This window comes from Podarcis bocagei, assembly GCF_964188305.1.
Source record: "Podarcis bocagei genome assembly, chromosome: 10".
NCBI lineage: Eukaryota > Metazoa > Chordata > Lepidosauria > Squamata > Lacertidae > Podarcis > Podarcis bocagei.
Window position 1 is genome coordinate 68,467,795 of NC_138135.1, and position 17,078 is coordinate 68,484,872.

Here is a 17,078-nt window from a genome sequence, read left to right on the forward strand (position 1 = left end):
TTGCATACAGCAGAGTAATGGTAGCTTGCTGCTGAGGAAGCAAATCTGGGTAAGTAGATATGTATTAGTTTCTTTTTCATGTTATCTGCCTTCTGCTCAATCTGCTACCTACAACTCTCTTGCCTTGCTTCAGCCTCAGTGACACCATATAAGGACCACACTTGATTGCATTAAAAAAAAATCCTCAATGCCCCATACAGTGGTGCCCCGCAAGACGAATGCCTCGCAAGACGGAAAACTCGTTAGACGAAAGAGTTTTCTGTTTTGGAGGTGCTTCGCAAAACGAATTTCCTATGGTCTTGCTTCGCAAGACGACAATGTCTTGCGAGTTCCTGCTGCTTTTTTTTCCTTTCCCCCCTCTTTTTCTAAGCCGCTAAGCCGCTTATCAGCTGATCCGATCAGCAGATAAGCCGCTAAAAGCCGCTAAAAGCCGCTAAAAGCCGCTAATAGCGCTAATCCGTCAATGGGCTTGCTTCGCAAGACGAAAAAACCGCTAGACGAAGAGAATCACAGAACAGATTCTTTTCGTCTTGCGAGGCACCACTGTAGTTCAAAGAGGAGGGAGGAGGAAGAAACATTGCATGTCTGGTTATTCCAGCCACAAACCCAGAAGACATGAAATTAGTTGCTCTCTTCAGCCACTTGGGATTTCCTGTTTCACTCCCACTCTTGCTCTGGACAAGGGCTCGGGGTTAGCAAGACTACGGGATAAGGCAGAAGGCAAGAAACCACTGCTCTTAGGAGCAGTAGCAAGACATTGCTTATTGGACAATGAGGCTCGGATCATTTTCAGACCTTAACAAAGACTTAGTTTGTGTATATATGCTCATACTTTGCCTTTTATTAAAAGTTTAAATGTGGAGGCATACAAAGACATCTCTATTGGGGAGGGGATTTGTTTGAGATATTTTTTCCTGGATTAATGTGGTTATTTAGGAGCACAACCAAGCAGGCTTGTGCACCTGTATATAGTTATACTCAGATTTATATACTACATTTTCCATGTCATTAGCTGCTGAATGTTTTAACTTTCCGTTTACGAGTGAGATTTTTATTCCAGTGCTCACCTTTACAGCTACTTACAGACTTAAACCATTAAACAATGTTCAGCTCCCTTAATTGGGAAATGCATGTAACCCAATATTAGACTAATCAACACTTACTATGCCTCTAACAAATTATATGAAATAAAATTTAGACACATTAAAATAATAAGCTAGTTGAGAATGCCCGAGTCTATTTGGCTAATTGGGCAAGACAGTTGGATATTTAATAACCACATATTAGGTTGCAACAACCAAGACTAACAGTTCAGATTTGTCCTACATGCCATCTTTCAGAAATCTTCAGATGCTTGGAAATGCAATACATCTCCCCACTGCCTTGTTTCGTTTTCTAGTGAACCACTGACCACCACAATTAAAGCAAAATACTTGCTGCAAGTATGAAGATTTAATCTGTACAGAATCTGAATAGTTTACTTCCTGGAGACTGCATTATTTTAATTAATATTGTATTTGAAATAATAATTGCCCGTCTTCTTTTTGGAAATGATCAGGAGCTCTCACTTTCAATAGAAAGCCTCAATAGGAAGCTAATATAACTCGTCTCATGAACAGACCAGTCTTGCCAATTAGTAGGCATCTTCATTCTAATGCTGGGGTATGCATGAAAGCATGGGAAATGGCAGAGTTGTTTGGCGAAAGATTAATTTAGAGTTAATCAACAGAAAACTACAGAGTTCCACATAAATTAATCCTCCTATCCCTTGAGCCCAACTTCTCCCATATTAATCTGCCTATGCACTTGGGCTATTTCTGGACGTCCTATTTTGTATCCTACTTCCCCATTCCCAGACGTGAGCCAAATGGATGCAGAGGATGGAGCCTTGACTGTAATGGTGCCTAGATTGTGAGATTCTTTTCTGAAAGGGGGAAGGGTTTGCTGGGTTTCACAGGGAAACACACAGAAATGGAAGCATCCAAAAATGAGAACAAAAAGGGGGGGATGTTTCTCAGAGATGCTGGAAAGAATGGTAGCATATTGTTATATTAGCCCAACACATTTCAGCTCCAGCGAGCTGTCTTCATGGGTTTATCTCCCTTGTTTCTTGTGTTTTAATGACCTTCCAGGGCAAAGCTCCTATGGAATCTCCCTGCCTTTAAAACTGATGGCTTCTGAGCCGCTGATAAAGAAACTAATGAGATAGACCCCCGAAGAAGGCTCGTTCGAGCCAAAACGCTTTAGGTTTCAAATGACAAGCTTAAGACCTTTATTTGAGGACAAAACCAATAATTAACATTTCCATACTTAATTCTTTTTTACTGCTGACACAGAATTATTGTTTAGGCATATAGTTTACTGCCTTTATGTATACAGTGGTACCTTGGTTTGCAAACAGTCTGGTTTCCATGTTTTGGATTACAAACACGTCAAACCCGGAAGTGTGTGTCCCAGTTTGCAAACTTTTTTTGGATTACAGCCCTTTTTTTTTTTTGGGATTATGAACAAATTTTTTTGGGAGGCCCCATTGGCAAATGCGTGCCTTGGGTTACAACCTGTTTTGGTTTACAAACTGACCTCCGGAACAGATTATGGTTGTAAACCAAGGTACCATTGTATTTTAATTGTTTTATATGTGTTGTTTAGCATATTGCTTAGCTGCGTTGAAATGTATGTGCAGGTGGTGGTTCAGACATTTCAAATAAAATGAAATGTCAATGACACAAGATTTTTTGTGAGCCTTCTTTGGAATATATAGCTCTCCTATATGCAGCCATGGAAGAGAGCTCATTTTTAATAGTGTACTCATAATATATGTGGGGCATATATAGGGTTGCCATATTTTGAAGAGAGAAAAAGAGGACGCTATGACAACTCTCATTTTAAATACCCCTACTATATGTAGACTACAGAAGCTGTGATATATTGCTGAGGGGGGCAGGAAAAGAATAGAGGAAAGCAAGTCTTCAACCACCAGTTATGTCTATGTCTCATGCAGAAAGACATTTTGGCAAATTAAAAAAATCCACCAAGAAAGAAATTTTATCCCAGCAAGAGGACATGTCCTGGAAAAAGAGGATACATGGCAACCCTAAGTCCAGGCTATCTGTTGCTGAGATATATTTGTGTCATCAACTGGCAAGTGCCAAGCAGTTAATATATACATCGATTTTGAGAATTGAGGCTTTGTTTTTGTTTTTTTGAAATGTAGTGCTATCAACATACATGGCACTTTACAGAGTAATATAAACCAGTCCAGTTTGCAATCTAAATTTTGAAAGTAGGGGAAGGGAAGGCCAGAGTAAACGAGGGAGACACAAGGAAGCGTACTTGAGAAATATTGGCTTCATTTAAGTTTAGGGTTAGGGGTTGAGGCCAAAAGCTCCAGACCTCAAAAGGGGCTTGTTGTTAAAGAACGAATCCCTGTATTTTGCTAGAGGCATTTTCTGTGCTGCTCTAAACCCTCTTCTCATAATCTGTTTGCCGTCTTGGTAGCTGCAGCACATGGAGGTGACATCTCCAAGGACTTGCTGAACCATGATGAGGGCAAAATCATATGGGTGTGCAGTGATCTTGAAAGAGACTCTTATTCCCTCCGCTAAATGCAGATAACCATAGGCAAACATGCTCATCAACTTTAGTTTCAAATATCTAAGGCTCCTGCACATCAAGAATGTCAAATACTCGGAAGCTCAACAGAAATCGGCCAGCTCCGTTTCTTAAATCAAGTCTACACGGGAGAAGCATGCAGCTTCAAACAGCACTGTGCTCCATAATGAGGGCTCAAAGCAGCAGTTCACCTGGTATGTGTCCCAAAGCCTTATGGTGCACCGCAGGGGAACTTCTCTCATCAACAAGTTATTCATCCAGCGGAAAGCAAACTGAAGGTATTTCACCTCGTGTTGCTCTAAGTGTCTGTGCACTTGCTCTGAAAGAGAAAATTTGAAATAAGTTTACCAAGAGGGCTCTATGCATCATTAATCACAAGCAGGTTTTTTTAAAAAAAACAAAAACCCCACCCCCCAAATTCAACATTATATAAGCAAGCAATTTCCTCCAAAGAGGCCCAAATGGAAACAGCAAGTAAATTTTACACCAGCATTGTAGACGACGTTCAAAAGGATCTATTGACAGGTTCAGTGATGAATAGTTTCCATATATTTAAATAACTGAATGAAAATCATACTGCAAGTACAGAGTTTCAATACAGCTACTTGTTTCTGGCACACTGATTTAGTCCCAAGTTTGTCCTAGTGCTTTTCATTTCTTTTTTAAGTATTAAATGTTAAGATGCGATTGTGTGACATTGTCAACTTGTCATTTTAGAATGTGTCAGCTGCATGAACACAGGATGGAATTGTAGCTTAAAAACCAAGCCGTGAATACATTATCTTTTTTTTATAAAAAAAATTCTCATTAAAAGGCAGAATTTCTTTTACTTTACACTGCATGCACACCACTAAAAACAAGCTACGGGGAGTTAAGAGTTACTTATGATTCATGTGAATATGTGTGTTTTAAAATTAAAGCAGCATCGAGTATCCGCCTTAAAATAAATATTCCAAGTAAATAAATACAGTGGTGCCCCGCAAGACGAATGCCTCGCAAGACGGAAAACTCGCTAGACGAAAGAGTTTTCCGTTTTGGAGGTGCTTCGCAAAACAAATTTCCTATGGGCTTTCTTCGCAAGACGACAATGTCTTGCGAGTTCCTGCTGGTTTTTTCCCCTCCCCCCCCCCATTTTCTAAGACGCTAAGCCGCTTATCAGCTGATCCGATCAGCAAATAAGCCGCAAAAAGCCGCTAATAGCACTAATCCGCTAATCCTTCAATGGGCTTGCTTCACAAGACAAAAAAAACCGCTAGACGAAGAGAATCACAGAACGGATTCTTTTCGTCTTGCGAGGCACCACTGTAAATTAATAAATACATATAACGAGCAATCCGACAACCAAAATTTCTGGTAGATCTGTGACTGAATGGTGGTGAGGCCCAAGATTTGGCCTCTGATGAATCGGTACTACAATTTACCCCTACATTGCTTCTCAATGGGTTTTCCCATCCTCTCTAAGTTTTTAAGACAGCAGTGGGTAACCTCCAAACTACATGCCCATTTAGGTTTGGCAGGGTTTCTAATTTGGCCTGTGAGGTCATTTCCCCCAAGCTACACCCACCTGCTACAAACCTGATGTCAGATATGAGATTAGTTGAGACCCAGCTGCACAGAAAGCATTGGGAACCTTGCAGAGCATTCTTCACTGTATCTTGGCAAGCAGGGCTTGCATTTGACGCCTCTTAAACATGGCGCCAGATGCAAGTCTCATGACGATCAATTCCCTATCAGAGCTTCTGAGTGTAGCTGGTCCCTGATAGAGCTGGGTTTTGTGGACAGTGCCAATGAGATGATCAGCAATGGCTGCAAAGTCCATGTTGCCAGGGATCCTCCTTTGCGGTCCCTCCCATCAAAGTGGACCACTAGGCTTAGCAGAGAAAGAGCGCCCCTTACCCTTGGTGTGCCAACACTTCTAAGAAGAAAGGCAAGACAAAAATAACACACACACTAAGCAGGGGTTCCCCACATTCTATATGAAGCACAGAAGCCGGGGATTTTATCTTAAATTTCTAACATGCACAGCACCTTCTCTACAAAGAAACTGTACAGTGGTGAGAGAGAAGAACCACTACCTTTTCTCCCCACATGGACCCTTACATGTTATCATAGATGCCAACTTCCTGGGTGCCTGAGCACTCACAAAATTCCCCATAAAGGGACCAGGAACCCACAAATTTTGGTGCCATGGCTATGCATGCTGCATGGCACCCACGGCTATGGGCACCCACGGTTGCGAGGCCATGTTGACACTCCTGCATGCTATAGAGCACAAACATATATGCAGCGAGTCTTTAATGTGTACCTGCCAATACTGATGGAACTGCACTTGTCTCAGAGAACTCAGAAAGGCCATTGTCCAATCAACAACTGCTGCTCAAAGCGAAGAATGAGAAAAGCCTACAATTCCCCTTAGCAAATATAGTAGGAAATGCAAAGCAGTGAGATACGGCGGAGCATTTAACTTGCTTAAGAATGTGTCATAGGCAGGCGCAAATACCGTAGGTTGACAAATTTGCTGCATCACTTTAGATTTAGAAGTTATTTCAAGCTAATTGAAGCATTTACTCAGAGGTAAATGCAGCAGCTACTCATAAATAGTAGATTCCACAGCCGCTACATATTTACTTCGGATTATTGGAAAGCCTTTGAAAATAATGAAAAGCTACAAACTGGGGCAACATATTTCAAATCACTTTATAAAAAAATACAAATTTAAGCATACTGAATTTCCTGTGGGCTTGCCTCTATTTCTCCCTAACATGTTGAAAAATGGACCACTAAGTGCAAAGCTTTATTTGCAATTTATTTTATAATATATTCAGAGACAAAACGAAAATGCACAGGCTGAAAAGATTCATTCCTCCTTTTTCATAAGTAATTGTGAACAGATGTTATTTCACCGATAAAGGTAATTTGGCTGGCAATAATTCCAAATTTAAATTTTCCATTTCACTGATAGTAAGCATGCAGATGTAATGAATGACTCGGCAGATGTAATTATTGCCATCTTTCAGACTTAAAAGTATTTTTTCATAAAATACTTATACAGCAGTTTGCGATAATAAAATTATGCTAAATCTTCAAGAAATAATAGTTCTTGTATCAAAAGAAATAAGGGGTGAATTTGTTTAACAGTCTTCTCAGCACTTTAAAAAAAACTTATACTAACCTATTGAAAATGTGCTGATACAGGTCCTTCCATTAAAAAAAAAAGTTACACCTGCATATTTTATACCATGGATTTATGTGTGTTCAGGCTTATTAAATAACATGTTTATGCAAAATGCACTGTGTGTTGGTACCAAGAAGCATAATCATTTCATACTCCATTCTTAAGTAGAATATAAAGAAATAGTGTTTGCTAAATATGACACCCTGCTTCCATATGCTAAGAAAGTTTCTTTCATTACATCAGATGCTTCTCTAAACTCCCATCTTTGCCAAGTTCCTAACTGCCTCAGATTTTGTAACTAAGCAATTTTGGTGAAGGCTGAAGTCTAGCTGAATACCTGCTGTTCGCCTTCCTATCGCTACACCTAGACTTCATGCAATCCTACTATCAGGGGATATCTAGGAGAAGAGACAAACTGCCCGTTAAGAAAGCCAGCCTTAACAATTAGCAGGATATTCCGGACAGTGAAGCTACTTTGGGAGGAGCACCCACGTTGCAAGGGTGGGTCATTTGCATGGTCATTAGATGCATCTGTAACTGGCCAGTTGACATGCATCCAGTACTGTAACACTCATTTGCAGTAGTGGATGTTGTGCTGGGGTAGCAAGACTCATCTGACCTTCAGCTGATTGTGTTGCTGCTGCCTACTGGGAGCTATAAGGGTAGGGGCAAAGCAGCAGCAAGTTTGGCAAGGTACAGTGGTGCCTCGCAAGACGAAAAGAATCCGTTCTGTGATTCTCTTCGTCTAGCGGTTTTTTCGTCTTGCGAAGCAAGCCCATTGACGGATTAGCGGATTAGCGCTATTAGCGGCTTTTAGCGGCTTATCTGCTGATCGGATCAGCTGATAAGCGGATTAGCGGCTTAGAAAAAGGGGGGGAGGGGGAAAAACCCGCAGGAACTCGCAATACATTGTCATCTTGCGAAGGAAGCCCATAGGAGATTCGTTTTGCGAAGCACCTCCAAAACGGAAAACTCTTTCGTCTAGCGAGTTTTCCGTCTTGCGAGGCATTCGTCTTGCGGGGCACCACTGTACAGAGAACCAGAGTTTGGCACTGGCAAGATAACCAGATTGGTTACGCCAGTGTGTTTGCAACATATAGACCTTGCCTTTCTCCCTCTATCCCCCAATAAGCACCAGCATCACAGCTGACCAGAGTTCAAGTGAGCACTGCCACCCCTGCCCATCATCAACTACTGAATGTAATAACAATAATAATAATAATAATAATAATAATAATAATAATAATAATAATAATAATAATACCCCTTTCTTCTGGCTGGGTTTCCCAAGCCACTCTGGGTGGCTTCCAGCAAAATATAAAAACATAATAAAACATCAAACCTTTAAAGCTCGGGTTGTGAACGTGATCCGTGTGGGGTGCACATTCGCAATCTGCAGCAGCGCATCTGCGCACGTGCGGGTTGCGAATTGGCACTTCTGCGCATGCGCGACCCCCGAAACCCAGAAGTAACCCGTTCCGGTATGTCCGGGTTTCGGCGGGTCCGTAACCCCAAAAAACGCAACCTGAAGCGTCTGTAACCCGAGGTATGACTGTACAGGGCTGCCTTCAGATGTCTTCTAAAAGTTGTGCAGTTCTTCATCACTTTGACATCTGATGGGAGGGCATTCCACAGGGAAAGCACCACTGCCAAGAAGATCTTCTGCCTGGTTCCCTGTAACTTCGCTTCTCGCAGTGAGGGAACCAACAGAAGACCCTTGGAGGTGGACCTCAGTGTGCAGGCGGAACGATGGGAGTGGAGACACTCCTTCAAGCATACTGGGCCAAGGCAGTTTAGGGCTTTTAAGGCCATCATCAACACCTTGAATTGTGCTAGGGAACCTTCCTATTGATAGTCTTTGTCTTCCTCTCCTTACAAAGATCTACAATCATGAGACAGTCCTGCTTGTTTACCCCTGACACTCCAGAAAGCCCTTCTTGGTCATCACAAATGAAAATCAAGGTTTCCTAGCTTAACCTTTCTCCAAAAGTCCATTATGACTTAAAATATGGTACTACTAGACAAAAAGAAAAGAAAAAAGTCATTCCAGGTCAACCTCAAATAAGTTTCGTTCGTGCTGAACTTCCCCAAAAGACAAAGTTATTTTCAATCGATACAATTGTTTAATGAGGCAGTAAAATCTACTTGTAAGACACTGAACCGCTGAGTTCCATAAAACATGCAGAAATATCACACAGCATAAGGCTGGGAAAAGGGCTTGCTATTTCATACAAGAATCTGAATTTAGTTCTCGCACTGTAAAACTGAGCCTCTAAATCATCCAACTTTAAAACACCTTAGAAAAGTAATTAAAATTGTTTTTCCTGTAATGCTTGGCATGCGATTTAAAACAGCTTTACTGAATTACTGTAATCACATTTCTTATAAATATTGTAAAATAACAAATCCTTTGAAATTGAAAGCTTAATCCACAGAGTTGGAAAACAATTCCCTTAGAAGATGAGAAGAACAGGTTATTCTGAAGATCCTACTTTTATTATAATACATATGTGGTCCTCACAATATATGAATGAAAAAACGAATGCCCAGAGCGAGGATTTATTCCAGCAAGGTTATGGATAAAATTCTGTCCTCACTTGAAAATCAAGAATGCAGAAACTCTGAGACATCCAACAATGTTAAGTGATCCTTTCAGAACTTCCCAGATCATGGTCCTTAAAACAGAGGTATTTTAATAAAAAAAACACCAGAGGGAGAAAGGGGTTAGGAAAGAAAAGGTGCTTAAACTTAAACTTGTATGTGAAACTGTTTATGCAATTTTTTTTAAAAAAAACTGCATGTATTAACATTAATAGAAATAAAGGGCTCAATCCAAAGAATTCCCTTCCATTCATCATCTGCAGGGCAAAATGCAAAAGGCAATTTCTCCTCTCCCCTACACTACCTCTGATGTTGTTCTGGAGGGTCCCCAACCCTAATAAGCAGATTCAGCAGGTGAAAGATGCGGGAAGATTGGTGAAAAATCATTCCCCCTTTCAGTCTTCAGGAGGGTTATATAATCCAGCAGTCCTGAGACCATTAGATGCGATACAAAGTAATATGCGTATTCAGAATCATTATTTTATTTTATTTTTGAGAACAAGAGAGAGTTGGGTGGCTGAATACCTAAAATCTCAGCTACATGAAAATCTTGGGAGTGCTCCATTTTTGCCTAGGGGCACCTCTCACTTCCATTCTTTGGGAAAGCAGCTTCCCAGTATGAACCAGTAACTTATGAAACTGACTGAACAAACAATGAGACCGTTCTTCCTAATATGTGCACGTGTCCTGTTCCAGCCATTCCATTCTATTCCATTTCCCCTCAACCTTCCACCCAGTTGCCAATGTTTTCCCCCTTTTTGGATACTCAATGCCACTGAGTTATTATGGGTCTGCTTGGAGGGTTTTTCCCATTTTTTTTATATACTCTGCAAACGTCTTGAGTTACTCCAAGTCTACTGATACCTCTTCTTTCATGCATGGATGCTGTACTTTTGCCTATCGAAGCATGGATATACAAGTAGGATACTGCAACCAAATGTTGCGCACTGGAGTGCTTCTGGATAAGGTTCCAGTTCCCATCCACCCTATGTTTCCTCCCTGCTGCCTCCCTCCCCAAAAAACCTAGTCAGCTGGCATTTCATGCCCACTGAGCATGTTCAGTCCTCACTGTAAAACAACCTAAGCCCCCAGCCCTGCTTTTCTGACAACAGAGAGAACTGGAGACTAATGGATCAAGCTCTGATTCTTGCTTTGCCTTCTCTTCCCATTAGGCACTGCTTGAGATTTTAACTTTAACTGATTGCAGCATCTGAGAACTGGAAGGGACGCATCTATATTCCCCCATCACCCCCTGCATCTGCCACTAGGGCTGGGTTTCTGAGAGACAGCAGCACCAGCCACTGAGAAAGTCCTGGCCTTGTGGATCTCACATCCAGCTGTGTCAACAGAGACTCTGCCACAAAATGGCATTCGTCGGACCATCAGATAACTGGTGTGTGTGTGTGTGTGTGTGTGTGCGCGCGCGCGCGCATGCATGTGACTTGTACACACCCGTGCCATGCTGCAGTGACGGTTGCTTCACTGTCTGTTTTATCATGCTGCAAATACATTGCAAACCGCTTTGAGAATTTCAATCACTAGGTGGGATGTAAAGACTGCTAAATAAATAAACTTATTAAAACCACAGATCAGTCACCTTTCCGTTCTGCCAACGTGCTTTTTTGGCTGCTGGTTATCATCAGCTTAACTTTGTGACAGGTGCAGAAGTTGCAGGGAAGCTAAGTAGCTTGTGGAGGAAAGATCTTATCCTTTGAGAATAAAGCCGTATTTTCCGGTTGACTGGCTACATCTAATAACCAAGCCATAAATATTTCCAACCTCACATATTTTAAGCAAACATCAGGGATGATTAACATAAATATTATTTATCACTCCGCTTTTTCATTAAAGCACTTTTCCATTTAACATTCCCGCACCCCACTCATACCCTCTTTCCATCTTAGATTGTTCTAGCAGAGCATATTTGTCACCACGTATCAGCCTCCTGTTCTTCTTAATTCAAGCCTTGCTATCTTCATTAACCAGTTATGTTAAGACATGCAGTGATTGTTCCTTATGTGCAAAAAAGCTTGCCAATGGTTTGGGCAAGTACATTATGCAAGATTCCTACCAACACGCACATACACACAGAGAAAGCTAAATAAAAATAAATCTCTGTCTTCCAGAGTTTGTCCTATGGCTGCAAGAGCAGGAAACCAGGAGGCTTCTGAATATTCCATCCATTCCTTTAACTCAGGGCTAGAGCCATATTTAATTTCAAGCATGGGTAAACTTCCAACCAGATCTCTGGGTTGGAGTACAAGGGCTAAATGAAGAGCCAGGAAGCATACTGCCTCTCTGTTGCAACTTAGAGATAGTAGCATACCTTGCCACATAATTGGACTATTCAGCTCAGTATTGTCATCTCTGATTGGAAGAGGCACTCCAAGGAAACAAGACAAGAGTCCTATCTGGAGATGCCACAGAGAGACTGAGTCTGGGACCTTTTGCAAGAAAAGCGTATGATCTACTGCTGGAAAATGACGCTTCCCATGCAATACATTTACACCAAGGGTGTCATTCGCGTGAGGAAGGATCGCACCAATGCTTTTCACAGACAACAGCTGCTAAGTAGCAAGTTATTTGCAACTAGGCATATTAAATAGCTTTCTTTGATGGCAACTCATGCATTTCATCACCATCAGTTATGGGAAAGTTCACCTCTAAGCACAGCCAATGTCACCATCAACAATCTAGATTGTTCAAATACAAGCAAGCAAATATATAAATTGTTGCAGTAAATGCTGCTGCAACAAAGCTTACACTGTGCATAATGAAACAATAGAAATCATCTTCCTAATAAGTTTAGCCACTGTTGAGTTACTTGCGTAACAGCATTTTTTGACTCACAAACACACACACACACACACACACACACACTCATAACTGACAGGCAGTGTCACAAATATATGCTTAGTTCTGCTCGGCATCGCTGTGCTCGTTAATTTAACGAACTATCAAGAGAATATGCTTAGAATGGGCAAGCACTATCTCTCAAATTTCATTTAATTAAACTCTGCTCCAGCAATATGACAGTCAGCATTTCATGATGGGAATTGTTTTAAGGATGAAGGTAGAAAATGTTTCAAAGTAGTCCTGCGAAAAACATGAAAGCATAATCTAAAATTACCCTCGCACCCGCTGTAATTTATCTCCAATATTAAAGATGTTATTTCCAAAGTTGGTAATTAATTGGATTCCACAGAGAAATTATTCAGACATTCCTGATAGCAAAACGATACACAAAGGCACAAAACAGAGTGCCAAAGGACAACTATAAACAACCACTGCGACTCTCCCGAATTACTACAATCATTGAGCTTAATGTAAAATAAATGCCGACTGGCTTTTGTATGTAGCCATTAGTCTGCAGCAAAAAAGATTGGCATTGGATTTTGATTACATTGCCTTAATAAAAAGTAATGAGAGTGGCGCATGCTCTAGTGGCTTTCCTTTAAGTGATACAGTGCAGTAAGTTTGCAAAAGGCCACTATGCCACAAGTTGATTAAGGGTGACACCTTGCCTGAGAAAGGCCACATTATGGTAGAGACGGATCACTGCGCTGGTATTGCCCAGGCAGCTAGCAAAGTCTTCTAACTAAACACTTTCAACCAAGCCACGTCCAGTCTCGCTTAGTTTTCAAGACGTACCGTCAATTCGGCTAACCAGTTCTTCCAGCATTTTCACTTTCTTCTGAATACCGGGCTGAGCAAAGGTGTAGTTATCCTAAGGAGACAAGATCATAAAGCAAGCATGTTGACAAAGAGATACGAACACAGTTGCTTCAAAAAAGAAACAGCTGAATCACTGTCTTGCCGGCAGCTGACTTCAACCTTGCAGAATGACCAGCTGAGAGTGGGTAAAATTACCATTCAAAACACATTAGGTATCTCAACAGAGGCTCTGTTCAACTTGCTTAAGTAAAACATGTTCTCTAACGTGCGTATCAATAACAAACAGAAACATGTCTATTAGGAATTATCATCCAAAGATGGCCATGGTTCGTTGCTAGATTATTTCGTTTCCTTTCCGTGGCTGTGGGGAGAGACATGATAAACTCCCCAAGAACATCAGACATTCCCAAGAATGCACACCTTACAACAGAATAAAGAAGCTGTAGCACCCCGAGTATTTGTTGGACTATAACTCCCATCACCCCAAACTTTGGTGATCCTGGTTAAGATTATATGAGTCCAACATCTGGAGGGCCACAGCTAACCCACCCCTGTGTATTTTTAAAATCTGGAAACTTCCCGGTTGATAAATTCCATAGCATAACTTTCCACCATGGGTAGCAAACCTGCAGGCCATATTAGGCTGACCACACCAGCCTCCCGGTCCCCTAATCTAATCTACTAGATTGCCCTTTGATTCCCTGCTTTTGAAGCTCCCTGGAATTGGAGGGGGCAAATTCAAAAGCTCTCACTGGCTCACATCTGGGTGGGATTGGGAAACAGATTGCTGCTTCTCCCAGCTCACCAGATCTCTCATCTCCACTGAGGAGACAGGCAGCAGACTGCCAAGCTCTCCAGCCCAGTCCCACATCAGGATGCAGGTCACTCGCCAGGTCAGCAGAGGAAGGAGCAATTCACATCCCATAACAGCGCACATCCTCGTGTGTGCATGCAAGTGTGTGCAACATGTCTGTAGCCTATGCCAGCTGTAGGTATCTACAAACAGGTTCTTAAATTTTGCTCCATTGAGTTATTGGGAGCAATCAGAAAGGGACCAGACCAGACCAAAAATAAAATAAATTGGAGAAATTTATTTCCATCAGTAAACAAAAATGAAGAAAATATACAAACTTGGCAAAAACTGAAATATAATAAAATGTATGAATAAAATATAAGAAAGCAATTCATAAATGGAAAACAGTATTAAATAGGCAAACAGCATGTATATTAATAAGCGATAAAACTTCTACCAGTCCAAACTTGTTAAAAGCTTACTAAATTCCTAGCCTTATAGCAGTTTAACCTACAGATTAAGGAAGGGGAGGGGTTATAGCTACAATTTCCAAGCAGGGATCCATGAAACTAGCTTCTGTGGTCTCAGGAGGAAGTTGAGAAAGCTGAGTCCAGGATCTAGTGTATAGGATCAAGCATAGTACAAATGGAAACTAAACACATGCAAAAAATAAATAAAAGGGAAATATTTTTAATCTGAACAGTGAGGTGTGTGCCACACAAGGGAATAAACAGAAAATGAACTCAAAGTGAAAACCTATGAAAATTGCATCTATTCAAAATTGTTCTTCAGCCAAATAGTCAAGGCCCTAATAGTGAATTCAGAGAAAATGGTGAAAAGCAGCTTCCAAAACTGAAGCAAGGGACTTGCTACAAGGAAAAAAACAAAACTTCTCTCAAAGAGAGAGCAAAAAAAGCGAAGTGGTCTCCAAAGGCTTCAGAATACGCAAAAATCTATTAGAAAAACTTGAGTCTAGGCAAAAATAAAATTAAGAAAATAAAAAGGAGTGAGTTCTAGCACTGAGTACAGTCTCTTTTTGGTCCCTGCTGAAACCCAAACTTCTCAGCATTGCGATTTGTCCTTTTCTCTCTCCTCATTTTTTCCTCACTCGAATCCAGTTCTGTTTGTTAATGGCAGGAAATGGGACAAACACCTGCAGAAACATTTCCCCACTGTTTCTGGGCTTGATGCAGTCCCAAGCCTTATCGAATCACAGGGAGACTCACAACAGTCACCCCCAGCGTGGCTACTTGCATGGACAGGAATCAACCCCTAAGGTGTGTATTCAGGCCTGCTTCAGTCATGAGCCAGTTGACCAAAGTTTTTCTTCCATTCCACTGCACAGTTTCTGGAGTGTTCATCTTCACCATAGACATATTCACCCCCAAAATTGAGCTCAGTATCAGTTGCCACACGTACCACTAGTATGATGTGCCTAAAGGTAAATTAGAACACTGTCCTCAGGCCAAAAAGGGCTAGATTTTCCCATTTCCCTAAAATTATTTCCCCAAGTGTTTGAAGCTTCATATGCCCACGTGGCATAATGTAGAAGCAGTCCTTAAATAAGAAATGTGCAAGAAACTGCCTTTTCTTCAAAGTATCACATATTCTTGACAACACATCTGTTTTCCTGATAACTTGTTATGTATAACAAGCTTAAACATTCTGCGCAACACTATTTACAATTGGAGCGGAGCAAAATAGTTTTTGTGCTCTGAAAAGGAATAATGGCCACAAAGAAATTGGAAGCTCTGATCTTAAGTGGTGAAAATAATTGTACCCTGCTCCCAGGTAAGTCTGTAAGATCCAGGTTCTTTTTTCAGTGCTTCAGAACAGAATAATATTTGAGCCACATTAAAGCTTCCACTCCACTAACCACTTATCAAGCCTAATTCCCCATCTTAAATCCTCACTGGTTGCTGCAAGACATGTTTGACAAACCAACCTTTCGACAGGAAGGCACATTCTATGCAAGATGAGGAAACTTCAGAAAGGAATGGCAACAAAAACAAAGGGGGTGTTTTAATGCGGTCAGCAACCACTTGCAGTTAGCAAAGGCAGTAAGGTACACCTGTCAATAGCTTAATAAAACTGGCAGTGAAGCATAAAGCAGCCACAATCTCCCTCTGTATTCACAAATGAATCCCTGATTCATTACGAAGTAGGTGATGCACTGTGCCGAAACTGAAACTTGCCTCTTTAAGGCAGCTTTTTGGAGCACTTCTAAGTTACTGGCCATTCATCTTTGGACCAGTGCATATTCATGAGCTACAATTTTTGTTTAACCCGCAAGAAAGAAGGGCTTTTTTGCTGGCTAGGTTCAATTCTAATCCTTCTAACCTCCTTTGGGGTAGGTTCACGGGTATGGCAGAAGGGGATAGGATCTGCCCATGTGATGCCCACCTGGTGGAAACTCTAGCTCACATGGTCCTTAAATGTAAAACGTATGATGATCTCCACCAACAATTCTTAGACCAGCTATGTATCCCAATATGGAAACCAGAGACAGAGGTCATAAGCTTCTTATTAGAGGGGAGATACCAGGAGCTCACCAAGACAGTAGCTAAGTTCCTCTATTTGATTTTTTGCCACCGAAGTATGCTACAGGATCTTGCCTTTGCTGGAGACCCACAGAGGTGAAATAGATTGCTCGCCTCTTCTTCCCTTTGGCAAATGACTGTACTGTTGAAATGGCGATGAGATCGCATTGGCCTACTTATTCTGAATGTTTGTAAATGATGCCAATAAAGGTTTGATGATGATATTCATGAGCATCACTGAAGGCAATGGAAGAATCCTTTCCACAAGGTAAGCCAACCATGTGTAGTGGACTGCCATACAGACCAGGATTTTTTATTCTTCTTCCCAGCATGTTTCCTGGACAAAACTGTATAACTGCCCTGCTGAATGTGACCAAAGACTTATCTATAGTCCAACATCCTTTTCCCGCCACTGGCCAATCAAATGACTCTAGGGAAGTCTGCAAGCAGGATATGAAGAAAATAACCTTCTGTGTTATTCCCCAACAGTTGGCATTCAGAGCTGCTTTGCGTCTGATCCTGGAGAAAATGCATAGGCATCATGACTAGTTGCCGTCAATAGCCTTATCCCAGATCACACTGATTTGCTACTTACAACTGCTCCTGGACTTGGAAAGCTTGACTGCAGTGACCATGCACTGTTGACTTCAGGGATAGATTACTGCAATATGCTCTACGTGGG

At 41.3% G+C, this 17,078-nt stretch overlaps 1 protein-coding gene across 1 annotated transcript in view; it reads right to left on the reverse strand.

The window, feature by feature from the left end:
- The window catches only part of TBC1D22A (TBC1 domain family member 22A), a 125,422-nt gene that overhangs the window by 39,278 nt on the left and 69,066 nt on the right, over window positions 1-17,078 (reverse strand). The window contains exons 10-11 of the mRNA XM_081211655.1: window positions 13,040-13,115; window positions 3,804-3,931 (exon numbers count right to left, since the gene is read on the reverse strand). Coding sequence (XP_081067781.1) covers window positions 3,804-3,931; window positions 13,040-13,115 — 204 coding nt within the window. The remainder of the gene's footprint in view (window positions 1-3,803; window positions 3,932-13,039; window positions 13,116-17,078) is intronic.